The 17,203-nt window shown below is 37.1% G+C and overlaps 2 protein-coding genes across 4 annotated transcripts; one reads left to right on the top strand and one right to left on the bottom strand.

The window, feature by feature from the left end:
- The first annotated feature begins 414 nt into the window (after window positions 1-414).
- On the top strand, window positions 415-8,491 carry LOC107586701 (uncharacterized protein CXorf23-like). Of its 3 annotated transcripts, none has more exons than XM_016274155.1 (11): window positions 415-655; window positions 1,458-1,501; window positions 1,592-2,119; window positions 2,462-3,142; window positions 6,333-6,502; window positions 6,612-6,750; window positions 6,937-6,994; window positions 7,079-7,209; window positions 7,401-7,494; window positions 7,574-7,690; window positions 7,881-8,491. In XM_016274155.1, exons 2-10 carry the CDS (start codon window positions 1,464-1,466, stop codon window positions 7,670-7,672), a joined length of 1,938 nt encoding a protein of 645 aa, XP_016129641.1. In that variant the 5' UTR covers window positions 415-655; window positions 1,458-1,463; the 3' UTR covers window positions 7,673-7,690; window positions 7,881-8,491. The 3 variants fall into 3 exon arrangements, with proteins under 3 accessions (XP_016129641.1, XP_016129640.1, XP_016129642.1); XM_016274154.1 differs by having other exon boundaries at window positions 7,574-7,679; window positions 7,881-8,490; XM_016274156.1 differs by lacking the exons at window positions 7,574-7,690; window positions 7,881-8,491 and having other exon boundaries at window positions 7,079-7,278; window positions 7,401-7,481.
- Window positions 8,492-8,501: 10 nt separating this feature from the next.
- Window positions 8,502-15,273, bottom strand: LOC107586702 (lipase member H-like). Its single transcript, XM_016274157.1, has 10 exons — window positions 14,971-15,273; window positions 12,057-12,433; window positions 11,856-11,964; window positions 11,647-11,748; window positions 11,341-11,430; window positions 10,943-11,110; window positions 9,590-9,679; window positions 9,395-9,503; window positions 9,137-9,310; window positions 8,502-8,893 (listed from the first exon to the last, which is right to left on the bottom strand). Exons 1-10 carry the CDS (start codon window positions 15,080-15,082, stop codon window positions 8,818-8,820), a joined length of 1,407 nt encoding a protein of 468 aa, XP_016129643.1. The 5' UTR covers window positions 15,083-15,273; the 3' UTR covers window positions 8,502-8,817.
- Window positions 15,274-17,203: the final 1,930 nt, after the last annotated feature.

Raw genomic sequence — 17,203 nt, 5'->3', positions numbered from 1 at the left:
AACAATGGTTTGATATTTTTGTGAATTACCTTTTACATTTTCTCTCTTTCATGAATCGTTTTGTTTCATGATAGAATAGATAGATTGATATATAGATAGAAAGATGTGTTTACATTTTTAAATACACACATTTAATTAAATTACATATAAAATATCATTTAAAAATCATAAACTTAAACACGTTAACATTTAAAACACGTGCCAACTTTGAAAAATTATACAATTATAAGTAATCACAAAAAAAGTTTATTTATATAATGATATTAGAAATATTTGGTTTGGAGGATATTTCTGTAAACGTTAAAAAAAGTGTTTTTATTTATACATTTTTTTTTTATTTTTTTTTTTACATGTGGGTGACAATCTACAGAAGTGTCTGTAGGGGCCAGTGTCGCTTACTGTGAGCTGCTGAAAACGAGTCAGTCACTGATTCTCTTCCGGGTCAATCTTGTGTATGGATCGCTGGGTCAAGTTGGTCGTGTGAAAAAAATACATATATCAACAATCCACCAATATTTGAGTCATCGTTCTGATTCTCATAGCTCTTTAATCTGTGATGTAAATCATTGTGCGACAGTTTGCTCCTTTCTTTCGCGAGAAACTGGTATTTTGGTGGACGCATCGTCTTAGCTGTGTGTGGAAGCCGTTTCGCGGGGTATGTGAGGCTAACACTGACTAACGTACTATACCATTATTTACTGTTGTTTTATTCTATAAATTATTTTTTATATCAAAATGTGTTTCTCTAGAAATGTGCTTTATGCCATACTCTAGCATCATCGTCGATCTCAGGTCGTTTTGTGTTGCGCAGGCCTATTAAATGGATCATCTGAGAAATGTTGAGGAATATTAATGTAACGTTAGTTAGTGTAATGAGTTACTGTTTCATTTGGAGTGCTTTTGAAAGCTTTTTTCATTATGTATGGGTGGAGTTCCTGTAACCTGGTAATGTTATCATTTTTATTTATTTTTTTACTTGATTTCCATGCTTTTGTTCTACTGAAAGCATGATTTAGGTACTAATAAGTATTAATAATTTAAATTTATTAATTTCACAAATTGACAAAAATGGAAAATTGCCTCAAATATCTATAATAAAAAAAGATTTAATAAAACTAAATCTTAAAAGCAATCATGAGTGACCAGAGAAATAATAGAAAATCATGCAGATTCACTGGTCAAAATGTGTGGAAACGTCTAAATACTTTACAGATATGTTTGTTTAAACTTATGACCACAATCGGTGCCTATTTCAGGTTTATAATTCATATAAACTTGAGTTTTATATTTAACACGCAAAAGAGGGATTTTAAAAAGGGAGTATATATATATAATATGCCGTTTTGTGCTGTTGTATTTTGATGAAAAACTACTGTTAAAACATTGGTAAATTTTCAGAATGGAGACCTCGGTTGCATAAATTTGGTCTCATGGCTAACAGTTTCTTGTTTTTCAAGGAAACAATGTCACGTCCGCGTTCGAGATCTCCCTTGTATTCAAGGTATTTAATCTAAAATTGGTGTTACAAAAAACTTTTTGTTGTTGCATTGCTGGTTATTAACAGCTTCTTGAACCTCTCGAATATTAACAGAATCCCAACTATTCATGGGAGGAGAGCGGAAGGATTATATGATAACCAGATACATTCATCGGTACAGTCTGATGTGTGGAGAAACCCTGAATATGTCAACAAAGTAGAAAGTAGCACACATTGGAACAAAGATTCCTATCAAGGAGAGCAACATGTTGACCACTGGGCCAATTTTATTGATGCGATAGAGCATGCTCAAAAAAGAGGGACTTCACCTATGACCAGATACCACATGCAGGGTGATGAAGAAAGGCCGCCCCATTCTCCAAGGAGGCTGCCTAGGGAAAGGTTACCGTCCCCTAATCACACACATTTTGGTGTAGAAGAGCGCTACAGGATGCCATCACCAGGTTGGAACAAGAATGAAGGCGTTGATAAGGAGCTCAGTTCACAACATAACCACAGAGAATCGAGGGACAGGTCTTATCCAAGGCATCCCGAAGGAAGAAGACAGGACAGGATGGATTATGGATATCATAATGAAGAATATGGCGGTCAATACCAAGAAAGGGGCTCCTTTTCAGAGAGGTACAAGAATGCATTTCTTTCCCCGCTTCATACGTCTGACGTGGATGGAGAGGAACGAAGAAAAGAAGAAAGGATTCAGTCACTTTCTTTGATGGATAAATGTTTTTCTAATTGCATCTGTTACATTTAATCTCTTTAATTTTACATTTTAGTCAGTAATGTATTTAATTTGATTTGTTATCCCTTCTTTTGTTTTTTGAGATTAGTTTCAGTTAACGGTCATTATCATCAATTGGAATATATAGATCCAATTAATTGAACTGTTCGTTAAAACCTTGCTAGTAACTATTATTGTAATTTAATTCTAATCTTGGACAAATGTTACTTGCTTTCTTAATACAGGTCATCAAAGTCAGATTATAGGGAACATCACCCTCCTTCTGAAGGACTTACAGATTTTGGTCTGCCGGATGAGTTCGTTGAGCATCACAGGGGCTTCAGCCCACGTCGTGCACCTGTCATTGTCGAACACGATCATGGAATTGCAAAACAAGATTCAAGGAACCGCGATCCCCCAAAAATGAGTGGCAGTCTGAGGAGCAGAGACCCACCTAGGACAAGTGAAACCCAGAGGAATCGTGATCGAGATAGAGACCAAGCCTATCAAACGCGTACCTTACAAGATAGACATGGCGGACGACCAAATAGTAATCCCCAAGATGAATCAAGAAAGAACTACTCTTCTTATGGAAGAGAAATTCAAGGAAGAGAGCGCTTAAGACACATGGATCAACCTAGAATGGAGTCACATTCAAGAGACTCAGAAGCACGGAGGGAAATGGATTTAAGGGATGTGAGGGATGTTGATTTGAGGAACAGAGAAAGAGAACCTGCCCCCGCTTGGGAGGAAGAGAGATCGCAAAGGAATCGTGGAAGGATGATGGGGCAAGGAGTGGTTCGCCAAAGACCTCAGTATCACAAGAAGCCAAACACTAATGTTGGTCCTGCACCTAGAATGGATTTCAGTGAACAGGAGACCCTCAAGATCAAGGTGGACATGAGTCGCCCCGTTAGGCAAAACAGGTATAGTATCATTGTCGTACCACTTTTGTTTAGGGTCAAAAGTTCATGCCTCTTTTCTGTGTCCACTGTCCCCACACCATGAAGACATGAAGAACAACAGTCTACAGATTGTGAACGTCAGGAAGATTCATTGGGAAGTGTGGAGTTGCATCCAAAAAGCCCATTAATGGGCTGTTTTGTCTCATCATCGTATACATGGGTATTGAAGATCATACCAAAATATGATCACTGCAAGAATAATCTTCATTCAAGGATGCCAGGATATCCCGGACAGCCCTCTGAAGAGCTTTAAAAGGGAAAGGATTTTTAAGGATATTTAGATGTATCCCCTGAAGTTCAGTCATATCTCTTGTGATTAAGCCATCTTATTCAAACCAGGGAGTAATGGAATGAATCCTGACATTTCTGAGGTATTCATCTTGTGCTGTTGTGTTGGTACACAAATGCACATCTCGTTCAAGCAGATGTTTGGATGTGAAAGCTACTAATCGTTCAGTAATCGGGAACATGGACTACTTCAAGGCCCTGATGTGGCTGATGCATCCTAAAATGGGACCAACAGGAGAAGGACACTACTGGTGATCATTCACAAGAAAAGGGTTACAGAAGGTATGTGGAGAAATTCCAAACTGTACAAATCACAGTTTGCATAAAAAGATGCTAGATGCAATATCCAAGATGCAGTGTGCTATTTCTTGACATAAATTCTTGAGTGTCTTAACATGGGAATGTTTGTTCCGTGGAGAAGATGTGATTTGGATTGCCTTTCATCTTCACTCTTCATTTAAATAGAAGTCACAGGACCAAATTACCAGGTTGGGAGTAAATCCTGTTGAAAACACATCTTTCTGCTGCTAATTCCTTCATATCAATGGTTCATCAGATGACGGAAGTACTAGACTGGAATTGCATGGATCTCATCTTGATTTGGTTAAGGACTATTGGTTAAGGATGATTGGTTAAGGATGATGTTCTCCACCAGTTAGCCCAGGCAAAAGAAAGTCAGTCCCCCTTTTTTCATCCATATTTTGGCTATTCCAGATGATGTCTCCACCAAAATACCAGTGCCCCACAGGGTTTGAGCTCTTCTACTTGTAAAGCTGCATTGACTGCAGGTAAGTCAGCAACCATACAATCAAATTGAAGTTGAGTAGGTATGCGCAAGTTTTCCAGATGTCCACAGCATTCAGACTGTCACCCGCTTCAGATTGTTTTCCTTGTGGGGGAAGAAGTATGGCCTTGTTTGAGAGGAAGATGATGAGGCTGAGAGGACAATTTAATCATTTAATCTGGCGCTGAAGCAAAAACCGTCACACAACTTTCTGTCTTCAAGAAACGTCTCGGATGTGTTTGATTTCCGCAAAGCTGATTAATTGCTTGTACTATCCTAATATGTATTTGTTTATGTTTTTACCATGGGAAGAAATTGCATATGCAGAAAAATCTGAGGTAGATGCCCATAGACACAGATTTGATCACTAACCTGCATTTGATGATTACAACCTCATTCAGCAATCACCCATTCTGCATTGAGTGAGTACTGGAACATGTGGATGGAGCAAAGATGCTTGGGTTGAAGAAGACCACCATTGTGATGTTTCCATTGTGTAGAACCAAGAGCTATCAATTCACAATGAAAGAAACCAAGAAAGCATAATCAAAATATTCTATTCATATGGACACTCCAAGAGGAACGTTTTGAAGCCATTTTGTATTTACTCATTTGGAAGACACCTATATCCAGAGATTTATGTATACAGTGCCTTCAAGATCGACAATTTGTGTTCCCTGCCAAACAAACCCATGACCTTGGCGTTGCTAGAACCATACATTACCAGATGATCTACTGGACCTCCTTCTGCATTTTGTTTCCATATTTGGACTTTGGATTAGAAAGTCATCCCGTTGTATCAGTAAATGAAGAGAACTCGGTAGACATGGCTATTTACAAGATTCTAAAATAAATTTTTGCCAAGTTTCCTAAATATGCATCTGTTATGTTGAGGTATTTTTAACAAGGATTTGGCAATGAAGAAAATGGAAGACCCAAAGTGGCAACTGCAAATTCGACAATAATACCTGTTTACAGATGAACTTCTTTGAACCAACTGACAGCAGAGATTTGATTTCATTCCCAAGACAGTCAAGCAGCAAGATTTGCTTATGAGATTTACATAGAAATGATTTACCATATGCCAAGTAAAAGTCTGCAATCATTGCTGAAATTGGAGGGTATGCCATTTTATTCAGCAAGAAGAAGGATCTGTGAAGACACCAACCCCACCGAAGATCTTCAAAAGTCTTCCAGCAGTTACCTAAAGTTGATGCCATCGCTCCCATAATTGAGTTTATTATGAAGTTCAATGCATCTAATACTTGTCTAAGATTACTCAAGCTCACCAATCAAGATATTGCATTGCAAGAAAAAACACATTGAGATGTTTTGACTGATTTTATTGGTCGCCATGTGTTGGCACTCTGGAACAAATTTGTTTATTGAAGGATCCTCTGAATGGAAACACGCAATGACAGTGAGAGGAGAGGCATGAACTTGCCATTTTTATTATGACCTGACATTTTTATTATGCACCATTCAATTATTTATGTAGTGATATGAAGTGTACTTTAAATACTCTGATGATGCACTTTAAAAAAAATTTATGGAATGTTGGACACTTCATGCACTCACTGTCTCAGCTTTAATTACGTAGCAAAGGGGGTTGGGCTATCAGTCACCGATTATGAATGAAATAACCTTAGAAAATCTCATACACAACATTGTTGAGTATAGCTTTTGTTTTTCAGCACAATGCTCAATTTGAACTGAAATTACGAATTGTTAAAATGACAATCTGAATAGCGTGCACCTACTTTTTATTTACTGGGTCACAGTGAATCAACTCAGTGAATCGTTTAAGTTGTTTTCTGAAAAGGAGACCACTTTTAATTTCATTGGAAGAGACGTCTTAGAAGAATTAATAAAAGTAGTGCTGGTAAATTTCTAGATAAAAGGGATTATATGACAGGTAAAGGGCTGTTAATCTTAAACTTTACTTCTGAACATTTGTACATGAACTTTGTTATTCCAGTTTATATTCATTCATGTTATCATCTGATTAATTTGTTGATAGGAGCATTTTAAAGCTGGAATGGGACCTTGTATCTTTATATCATGTGACCTCTTGTTCAGTCATTTAGGATATTCTTCAGATAGGCAGTTATCACTTGACTTAGTCAATGTGGGTCGACAACGCCTTGATTTCCTTCCCATGCTGGAGCATTCTGGAACTTACAGGGAGTCAGCAGTGCATTCTGGGACATTTGCCCAAGAGATCATCACCCTTGTGCACCAAGTTAAAGGTCAGGAACCAATGGATTAGCTTGGCAGTATATTGTGTATCTTAGAAAGAGCTTATATTACGTAGCAAAGAGTTGATTTTGGTTAACTGTTTGCTTATTTGTTTTGCAGAAAATTACTTTAGGGGCCGAGGCATCACACTTAATGAACGTTTTGGAAATGAACAGTTTTATTCACTCCAAGATGAGTTTAAGGAGGAAGAAGAAGAACAGGAGGAGGAGATGGGAAACGTGAGACCAGTCATGAATAGGTACACTTGCCAGTTAATTTGTTTTTATTCATTAGTGGAGCTTGCAAAGGTAAGCATGACTATTATTTTTATTTAGGATTAATGTTTTTATTTATGATTAAAGATTTGATAACCCCAATCCTAAATTAGAAATTTTCTCCACACCATTTGTGATACAAGCATGAAAATTCAGGTCTTTTATTATAGGCAACACAGAATGCCTTCATCAGAAACTCAGATCTTCTGCAAGATAGGGCCGGATCCAGTAAGTCGATCTGTTTTTTTAGGTCCATCAACATCAAATAGAATATTTTATGTATGTTGGTTCAAATTTGAAATGTTTTGCTAGCTTCAGAGACGACAGGATGTCCCCGACCCTAGTGACCTCCGGTATGACCTGGAGCGAAGAAGACAACAGCGAATGGAGGGTGTGAAGATCACCATTGCTGGGGGAAACTTTGCTCCAGCGGCTCCTGAGGGGTATGGACTGAAAAGTGTTCCTGTTAGCTGTCTTCAGACCAACTTTTAATATTATTGCTATACATTCAGGTGCTATGCCAATATTTTTGATTTACAAAATTATGGCTTGGTTTCACATACAGGGCTTAGACTAAGCCAGGATTAGGCCATAGTTCAATTAGCTATTGTCTATTGCAATTGTCTTTCCAAAGTCAAGAGAGTGATCCCTATGTGAGAGATGATCCTGAAGAAGTGGATGAGAACTTTAGGTGGTCAGAACAAGACCATGAGCGTCAAAGGCAGTGGGTGAGTTGTTGTTGATGTGAAACGTGTCTTATTTTTAAGAGTATAATTGTTCATACCATGACTCAATTTGGTCCTTCAGGATGGTCCCCGTCAAAGAATGCCAGTACCTAACAGACAGAACTTCAATCCGCGGGGGAATTTCAATCGGAAAAGCAGACCACGGGGACGGAGGACTTGAAATAGTGGTGAGGAAAATGTGCGTGTGTGTGTATTTAATTATATTATGATTATGTATGTTTAGATAAATATGTATTTATATATATCTTTTTTGACTAATATATATTTATACATTATTTCTCTGAATTTCAAACATAAGTATTTGATGTAGTGTACATTGCTTCTTTATTTTTCTGTTCTCTCTATTTAGTTTTGTTTGTTACCTGCAGGTGGCAGTGCGTGAGAAGAAAGTCAACAATTCAGACCTGAGGTCACTTGTGTGCAACTGTGTTTTTGTTGTGTCCGTTTTGATATTAGAACCACTAAGACCTTGATTCAAAGTCCACTGCTTCTCCACATTTGGTGGATCTTTTTCATCCATTTTTTATTCACCCACTACAATTTGTTTGATTTAAGGAAACCGCTTGTAAAGATTATTTGATTTGAAGATGGAAACAAATGTAAATAGGGCACCTCAATGGGCAAGTTAAAGTGATAAAGATTAAGTATCACCTTGCCCTGCTCTCATCCTGAAATAATGCTATTCTTCATTATCAGTGGAGTAACCACAGTTTAGTTTTTGATTTGATATTCCACAATATTTACAAGGCACAAATTACAATTTATACAATATGTAAATGTAATTGCCAATTCAATTTTGAAATTCAATTGCCATTTCATAGCAGTACGCAACACATGGATAGTTTTGCTTTTATACTAAAATACAGACTTTTTGTCGTACCTACATATGACAAAATAATTTCATATTTGATGTATCCTGCTGTGTAAACTCAAAAGTAGAAAATAAAATCTATTTGTGCCCAAATGTTCTCAAATGACGCTTCAGCTGGTTTCAGTCCACATAATTTATTTTACAAAAGAATGCAAAAGCTGTACATGTAAAACATCTTTACAGTAGAATATTTGGTTCATACATAACTATACAGAAATTATATAGATCGTTCCAACAGGAGTCAGAATTTAATATTGTAAAACTGCACTTTAATTCTGCCCTCAACACAAAATGTGTCTGGTATAACAATTTATACTAGTACAATCACAGTAGTAATCACAGAAAAGGCACTAAAAGTTTTTAACTGTTTAGACACTTTGAAATGTCTGTTATAGTTCAGATAGGCGTTTCAATGTGATTTTCTACAGATGAGATTAATTACAGGGCAACGGTTTGAAAGACACCTCAGCATTCTCCTCCAAAATAATGTCATATCGACACATTAGTGGCCTGTTGGGGAAAGGAGCAGGCACCATAATTACAAACATATTTTTGTTGAGCATGCATTACAAATGTTATAATATTTTACTGTATTTTACACAATTTTTTTTCATATAAATGCAGCCTTGTTGAATGTAAAAGACTTCTTTCGAAAACATTTGATCCTAAACTTTTGAACAGTAGTGTCTTAATTCATTAGTTTAGGAAAGTTTGGATGGGCAGTAATTCAGAAAAGTAATTGTAGTTATTCACCTGTTTGGATTTTCCAGTGGGGTTATCCGAATACGAAGCAGCCTTATCTTGTATCGAGGTCCAATCATATTCCCAGTGACAATCCGTAAAGAGATTTTCTGAATTGGATATAAATCCTCATCAAACTGTGCCAGTAATCGAGTGGATGTATACTGCTCAAACCTCAACTGCTTCCTAACAAAAACATTCAAAACAACCATTACATGATGACAAGTCAAAGATGAATGGATCTATAAACTCATTATTGCAGTTACGTACGTATCTATCTGGGACTCTATTACATTTTTCCCGTTGTACAGTCGGAGTATGACCACCCCCCAGCGCAGAAACTGGTTCCAGGTAACTAGGTCCACTCTGTAGCTTGTCTCTGTTAAAATGAGAAATCAGAATATTGCACAACCCCTTTTGAGAAGAAAACCTCTGCAATGAGCCGTTATAGAGCTGCTAACTCACTGCTGTAGGGGAGCTCTGCCGTCGTTGAGAAATACGCTCTTGTTTGCCCCAACCTCAAGAGTGTATCCCTCCACTGGCTCATGTCATAGCCTGAAGATGAAGATCATGGTTAATCTTACATTATAAACAGCTAGGGTCTAACAGCACTGTGACCTTTTTGTTTGTATCACTCTGCTTCATATGTTTGGTTGTAATTGCTGGCTCAAAAAAAGTATTAGATCTTTTGTCACATGATCCTTCAGAAATGTTGAACGAAGCTCAAGAAGCACTTATTGTCAGTGTTGTGAAAACGGTTGTGCTGCTTAATATTTTTGTCGAAACCACGATACGTTTTCTTTAATAGAAAGTTCAAAAGAACAGTTTAATTAAAAATATTTTGTAACATACGTAGTCTCTTTTGATCTAATAATGCATATTTTCTAAATAAAAGTATTAAAGGGGTCATATGATGTTGCTAAAAAGAACATTATTTTGTTTAAGGTTCAAAAAACACATTATTTTCCACATACTGTACATTATTGTTTCTCCTCTATGCCCCGCCTTTCTGAAACGCGTCGATTTTTACAAAGCTCATCGGTCTGAAAAGCGAGGTGTGCTCTGATTGGCCAGCTATCCAGTGCGTTGTGATTGGCCGAATACTTCAAGCGTGACAGAAATGTTACGCCCCTCACCATACTGTGATGCCCTGTTTTTTTTTAAAATCGCTCTGTGATTACAACAGTAGGTGGCGACAAGCAGCTGACTAGGCTGATGATACACTGGGCAACTTTTTAAGCAATTTTGACTGGTAACTTTTTTGAGCAATATTTCTTGGGCACTTTTCCATTGAGAATGGGTAACAAATTTCTATCTGGATATTTTAGATCGGTCGTGGGCCCTGTGTCTCACCTGGTTCCCCATTGACGGCAAAAAGTTGCCCCGTGTATCATCAACTGATGCCTGATGAAAAAAAACACTGATTCGTTTAGAAACGAAACACAACTACTGTGTGTTGCTCGGACAAGTGACGGTTGATGATGTTCTTATAGCCTACTGTAAAAATTATTTCTGTTTTAAAAGAAAATACTGTTTCAGTCCTTCTTAACATTTAATTCTGTCAATTGTGAAATTCACAAGCAATTTCTGAATCAAAAATGTTTCTACACCAAATTTTTTCAGTGTAGTTTGTTAGGAAATATTTTAATTGGCTGAGCAAAAGCAGGCTGGCAGTACCTGGAAATATTGTGTCTAAAATGTAAGTTACCCTGTATATTCATTTCTTTATTGAACTGTTGTTTATATCACACTTGCAGTGTTTACTCAGTATTCATATTTGCATTTATTGTGGTTAATTAATAGATGTATTGCTTTTACCCAGAACAGGACAGGAAGCAGGCTTGAAGGTCTCACATTGCAAACACTGACCACTGAGGAAGTCGCTGTATGAGGAACACGGATATGCCATAAGTTTACAGGTGTGATTCAGAGCACACAGGTACAGGAAAACAGACCTCTGATGATCACACACAAAATAAGATTTTCCTGTGGAGAAGAGAAGGAATGAGATTACGTGTTAACCCTGTTAACACAACCTTGTAATCAACTCAAACCCATTGTGAGGATTGCATAATTTAATTATGACAGAATCTTAATTACACAGCCAGCTTTTTGCGTTTTGGGGGTTTGTCTGGAGAGCATTCTGTATGGGATATACCATTACATCAGATCTCAAATCTGACCTTTCCCAAATGTTTTATCTTAACTTAACTGACCTGAGAAGATGGTCTTGGGACATCCAGGCTGATCTAATCCTCCATTGGCATAGAAATCAATATGGCCATGGGTTCCTCTAAGGCCAAAAGCTGCGACAGGAAACAGTGTTTGAGCGTTGAATTTTTAGGCTATGTTTGGCACACTATGCAATACTATTTTAGTAAAACAGTGTGCAAATTTAAGTATGCATGGAATACTTGGATGACCTTCCACACACGCAAAAATGTGAAATATACAACAAATATTCATCTTTTTTTGTTTATTCTGTGATTTCAGTAGCATGTCCTTAAATTTATTATACTTACAATTCATATCTGTGTGCAGCACATCTACAAACTGGGCATCAGTTGGATCCAGGCGTTCCTCAGTGGGAGCACTGGCAAACATTGGCCCTGCTGGGTCCAGACCTAGAGTCGACCAGGTGAAACATTTAGTAAACAATATTTATTGGACAGGAATAACTAACTGAAGATGGTACGACCGGTTTTGTTTCATTGGATTTCCTGAATTTCACCTGTGATTCTGCCCACCTGTCCTCCCAGCATTGCGCCAATGAATCCAGCTATATGTGCACCCAGACTGACCCCAATCAGATGAATGGAGTCAAGAGATGCTCCCTCTTTCTGAAAGTAACACCATATTGATTAAATTGGCAGACCTTACTGGCCAAAGCTATTTCAGAGCTGAAACGCTAATGAAAGACTACTAACCCTACCTTCATACTCTCTATGAAGCCGGTGATGTTCACAGCCGTACCCCGTGTGTTGGCCACAGCCGTGAAGTAATTGAGATTGGCCGCCCCTCTGTTCCAATCCACTACCAGGATGTTCATGTCCTTCTGTGCTGCTAACAAGTGCACAATGAGGTTGATCCAGATAGGCGGTGCCCCTGTGGGTCGGTACCCATGTATGACAAAGGTAGTGGGTCTGCTTACATTAAACAGGGGTTCTTGAGTGAAGTTGTGGTGCGGGAGCTCCTGACCACACTCGAGGTTTGCACGGGTGTACAGCAGCAGGCGCACGTACAGATAGGTCCCCATAAAAGACTCATGGAAATCCAAATCGGTGAAGTTGTCGCAATCACTGTCTTCACCTAAAGACAGACGACACTGGTTTACTGGTCTGTATTGTGTTTGTGTGAAAGAGATTTAAGTTGTAAACTACTGAACTGAATCATTGTTATGGCTTGTTATACCTTTTTGTTTCTAGCTACTTTTGTTTCAGAAAAAAACTGTAAACTTAACTTAAATGAAAATTAGAAATGTTGCTGTGGCAAGTTTAAGTACTAAAATGACTAAAAGTTAAATTAATTAAAGCTATATAGGAATATTTGAAGAAACTAATGAAATTACAAATGCGCACAGAAAAATTACTGAAAATTAAACTAAAATAAAAATTTTAAATATAAAAATAAAAGAAAATAAAAATATTAGTAAATATTATCATAGTATATAAATAACGCTAAAATAACACTGCAGCATGGACAGATCTATACCAAGTGATATTTATTTTAAAAAATATTGTACAAATGCATATTAAACAAAAATTTGCACAAAAAGAAGCTTATGTTTCACGTTATACAATGTTAAGTTAGTTTTATTCAAAATAAAGACACAAATAAAAGTGTTTGGACACTTTCTGGTTGTCAGTTCAGTTGGCTGAGACAACATTAAATGGGTATTCAGTGCATGGTTAGAATTTAATTTTTTTTAGAATTTCTTTTTAGAAAATGTACATTTGTTTTATTATTTTTTGCATTTTAATCATGAAAATGTTAAATGTCTGCATATCACAAAATATTACCAGAGCCAAAATGTTCAAATTAAACATTTTGCTATCTTTGTGTTTCTCATGTAGCCTTCGGTTAGCAAGCTTAGCCACAGTTTAGCCATCTAGCTTAGCATAGTGCTAGTTGGCTCTTTTGATTAGTTAAAATAATATCAACATAACACACTATTTTTTAACAGGCATCAATGAGATTTTTAAAATGTGAAGAAAAGGTCAAAAATGGCTCAGAAAAGTGTGGGTAGTTCTGAGAATAGTTCTAGCATCTGCATAGTGCAGTGAAATTCATACATCTGTTCTGTGTTTTGCGTCCTAGTTTTACCATAATGCCTTAGTTGATCATTTACAAATGTTCCTGATTTTCTGGAGACTGGTGATAACAATTTTGTTCTGTACATTTTGGAAAAAACTCATAAAGGTTAATGTCATCTCTATTCTTTTTTCTTTTTTTCCCCAAAATCGACACAATCTGATCCACAAGTAAAGTAAGGCTGGATTTTAGCGACCCAGTTCCCGTTCATCTTGCTGTGCGTCATCTCCACAACACACATCAACATTTCATGCTTCCATTTCTCTTTGCCATCAACCTGCACAATATCCTTTTGATCAACCTGCAGATCCTCACACCATATGATGTGTAAACCTTATATTTAAGCCACGCAACCTCTCAGGTATTCCATGTAGATTTCCGACCCTAGAGGTAATCTGTGCTCCGTAATTAGCCTGCACGCAAGCCACAATTGGATCATGCTTCTATAAAAAAGCAGATCATCCCACCTCTCCATCCACATGTTCCCCTGCCCCCTCCTCTTCCCCCAGTAGAAAGATCTGAGATGATTACAGGTGTCAGTCACATGAGCTGTTGTATTTAACCCTCTTTCACGCTGATCTGTTATGTCTGCCATCTGCACGCATTACTCATTACACACGTCACTGAAATAACATTGGTAAAAACAGGCTACAAATAAATCCTCAAGTCCTTGGATCATTAACTGTCCTAGATACCAGAAAAAAAATCACCTCTTATTTTCCTCAAATTATTCTTTTGACCTAATCAAAACCCCGTTATGCCTTTGTTTCACAACAAAGCGAATATGCACTTTTTTTGAAAACGTGAGAGGTGTCCATTCTAATGTCTGGATTCAAGTTGCAGTATAACTATGCATTTATTCATGTTTTGAGTCTTTGAGACCTCCAACATAAATAATGCAACATTTTGCATGGGAGACACTTAAAGTGTATTAAAATAGTTGAAATTTTGGATAAGACACCAAATATCAACCTAAATGTTCTTTGAGCTATTCAATTGGCCATTGGATCTTTCAGACCCCAACAACATTAAGGTTAATGTTGTTGCAGCTCATCACACAGCTGAATAGAATAAATGAAGACTTCAGATTCAAAAACCTCTTAAGGCCGTCTAAGATTGTCTTTTTTTTAATTAGCATGTTTATCAGGCTTCTATGTTAAGGTTCAGTACATTCACTTTAATGTTAATGAAATGGTTATTAATTAGTTATTGAATGACTTATTTCCAAAAATGTCCAATGTTATATTCATAGGAGCCTGATAAAAAAGCTAATTTGAAGGAAAAATTTGAGACGGGCTTAGAGGTTTTGCATCTGAAGTCTTCAAATACAGAATGTTGAATAAGAAATGAAAAACTTCCCAGGTTAACTATGACCATATAGTCATGACCATTTTTTTCGAAAAGAAATGGCTGAATCCTTCTAAAAAAAAATTTTATAAATAATTTTCCTAATGCCCAGATGATAATAGTCAGCTGATCAAACTGTTAGCCAAATTAAATCAGTGTAATCTATTGGATAGAGTCCTGTCTCTTACCTTTACAAAGCATAAAGATGCTCAGCAAAATCAGGAAACGCCACAGTGACATCCGCACCACAAGATGTGACAGAGGTAGACACAAGATATCAAGAAAACTAAGAAATAACATTGGAGTATCTGTAGTAAAGGAAAGAGCCCATGGTGGAGGGGTTGTGGGCGGAGCGAAGGAGATTGAATGAGATCACAGCTCACGCTGTGGTTAGTGGACGGTGTGATAAGTCAGCAGGCCATCTTAGGACTTTCAGAAGAGTACAGATCATGAAAAGAAGCATTTGTTGGTGACTAAACGACTTTACAGGGACAGTTCATCCAAAAAAGGAAAATTCTGTCATTTACTCACCCTCATGTTGTTCCAAACATGTATAACTTTTTTTTGTTTTGGGCATTTTTGCATTTTTCCTTGACAGGACAGTAGAGATGGGGGGTGGGAACGGGAAAGGTCCACAAGGTGGGATTCAATCTCAGGACACCCAAAGTGCAACTGCACCATATGTCGGCGTGCTGCCCACATGGCCATCGGCGCCACCCTGTCTAACTTTCTTCGTTAGATTATAGAAGATATTTTTGAAAAATGTTTTTTTGTCCAAACATTGAAAGTCAATGGTGTCCAAAGTCCTTTGAACCTTAATGATCTTCAAAATATCTTCTTTTGTGTTCTGCAGAAGAAAGTCATACAGGTTTGAAATGACACAAGAGCAAATAAATGTGAACAAATTACAAAATTTAAATTTTTGAGTGATCAATTTCAACATTTTTTTAGACACTTGCAGTTGCTGCTTCTTCTTGTCAGGCATATTCTGCCCTCCGGTTTTGTTCTGCATTTAAAGGGCACAAGGTCACAATAGAGTGGTTCTCCTTCCAAACTCTAGTAAATGAGCAACATCAGCACAGATATTCATAGTGCATACCCTGTCAGCAAATACACACATGCCATTTTCATATTGCGCCCATATAGAGCATTACTATTGTAATAGTCTCCAGAGAGAAGCAATGACCCAGAATACATTTACATTTCTTGCTGACTGCCTTAAAACCTTGTTTCCTCTAAAACGAAGTTATGCATGAAATTAGCACTGCCCTATATCTTGTAGCCTCACCAACTTACTTTACTGCATCTTTGCATTCCCTGCAGGTCCTGTTTATGTGAGTGTAGCAACAGCAACAGAAATGACTGCAGTACAGAGGTATGTTTCTTTTAAATTATTCATCAGTATGTATATAGATCAGCATATATACTGGAGACAGCAGAAATGAGAGCATTCAGGGTCAGAACAGAAGCTGTTTTTGTTTATGTGAGGTTGAAACAGATTAGATGGCAGATTACAGTAACTACTAAACTGTCCATCCATCCCTGCATCTGATGTAGTCAAACCTATTATGTGACTCACCGATCAGGGCTCATTGTACCCATTTTTTTTTGGAGATCTGCATGGAGGAATGGGCCAAAAAATACCAGCAACAGTGTGTGAAAACCTTGTGAAGACTTACAGAAAACGTTTGACCTCTGTCATTGCCAACAAAGGGTATATAACAAAGTATTGAGATGAAATTTTGTAATTGACCAAATACTTATTTTCCACCATAATTTGCAAATAAATTCTTTAAAAATCCTACAATGTGATTTTCTGGATTTTTTTTCTCATTTTGTCTCTTATAGTTGAGGTATACCTATGATGAAAATTACAGGCCTCTCTCATCTTTTTAAGTGGGAGAACTTGCACAATTGGTGGCTGACTAAATACTTTTTTTCCCCACTGTATGTTCATTTTACAAAGGCAACACTTCAGTGGTCAAGCACTTTACCATGAATTCATTCTTCATATAAACACAATCCCAATTCACAGTCTGGCCTCTGGCACACACCTTTAATTACTAGGAAAATTCCATTGAGCAAATCCAGTTTGTTTTTCTGCTGTTCTGTGCCATAGTGTTAGGACATAAAGACTCAGGATTCCAGTCAACAATATGACTCACATTATTGTAATGTTTATTGAGAGAGAGCTCCTGCTGTATTTTAAGGGGAGGTCAGGTTAGCATCACTGAACTGTATGGATGAATGATTAAATTAATAAAAATAAAAATAAAAACAGATGAATGGTGGATGAATAAACAATGTATGACACTTTTTTCATGTAGATTGATTTATCAATTTATTTAAAACACTGAAAGAAAATATAAGTGTGTGTGTGTGTGTGTGTGTGTGTGTGTGTGTGTGTGTGTGTGTGTGTAT

The sequence above is a fragment of the Sinocyclocheilus grahami genome, unplaced genomic scaffold (genome assembly GCF_001515645.1).
Source record: "Sinocyclocheilus grahami isolate Dianchi unplaced genomic scaffold, SAMN03320097.WGS_v1.1 scaffold85.1, whole genome shotgun sequence".
Lineage (NCBI taxonomy): Eukaryota > Metazoa > Chordata > Actinopteri > Cypriniformes > Cyprinidae > Sinocyclocheilus > Sinocyclocheilus grahami.
The sequence above is the reverse complement of the archived record's forward strand: the minus strand, read 5'-3'. Positions and strand labels throughout refer to the sequence as shown.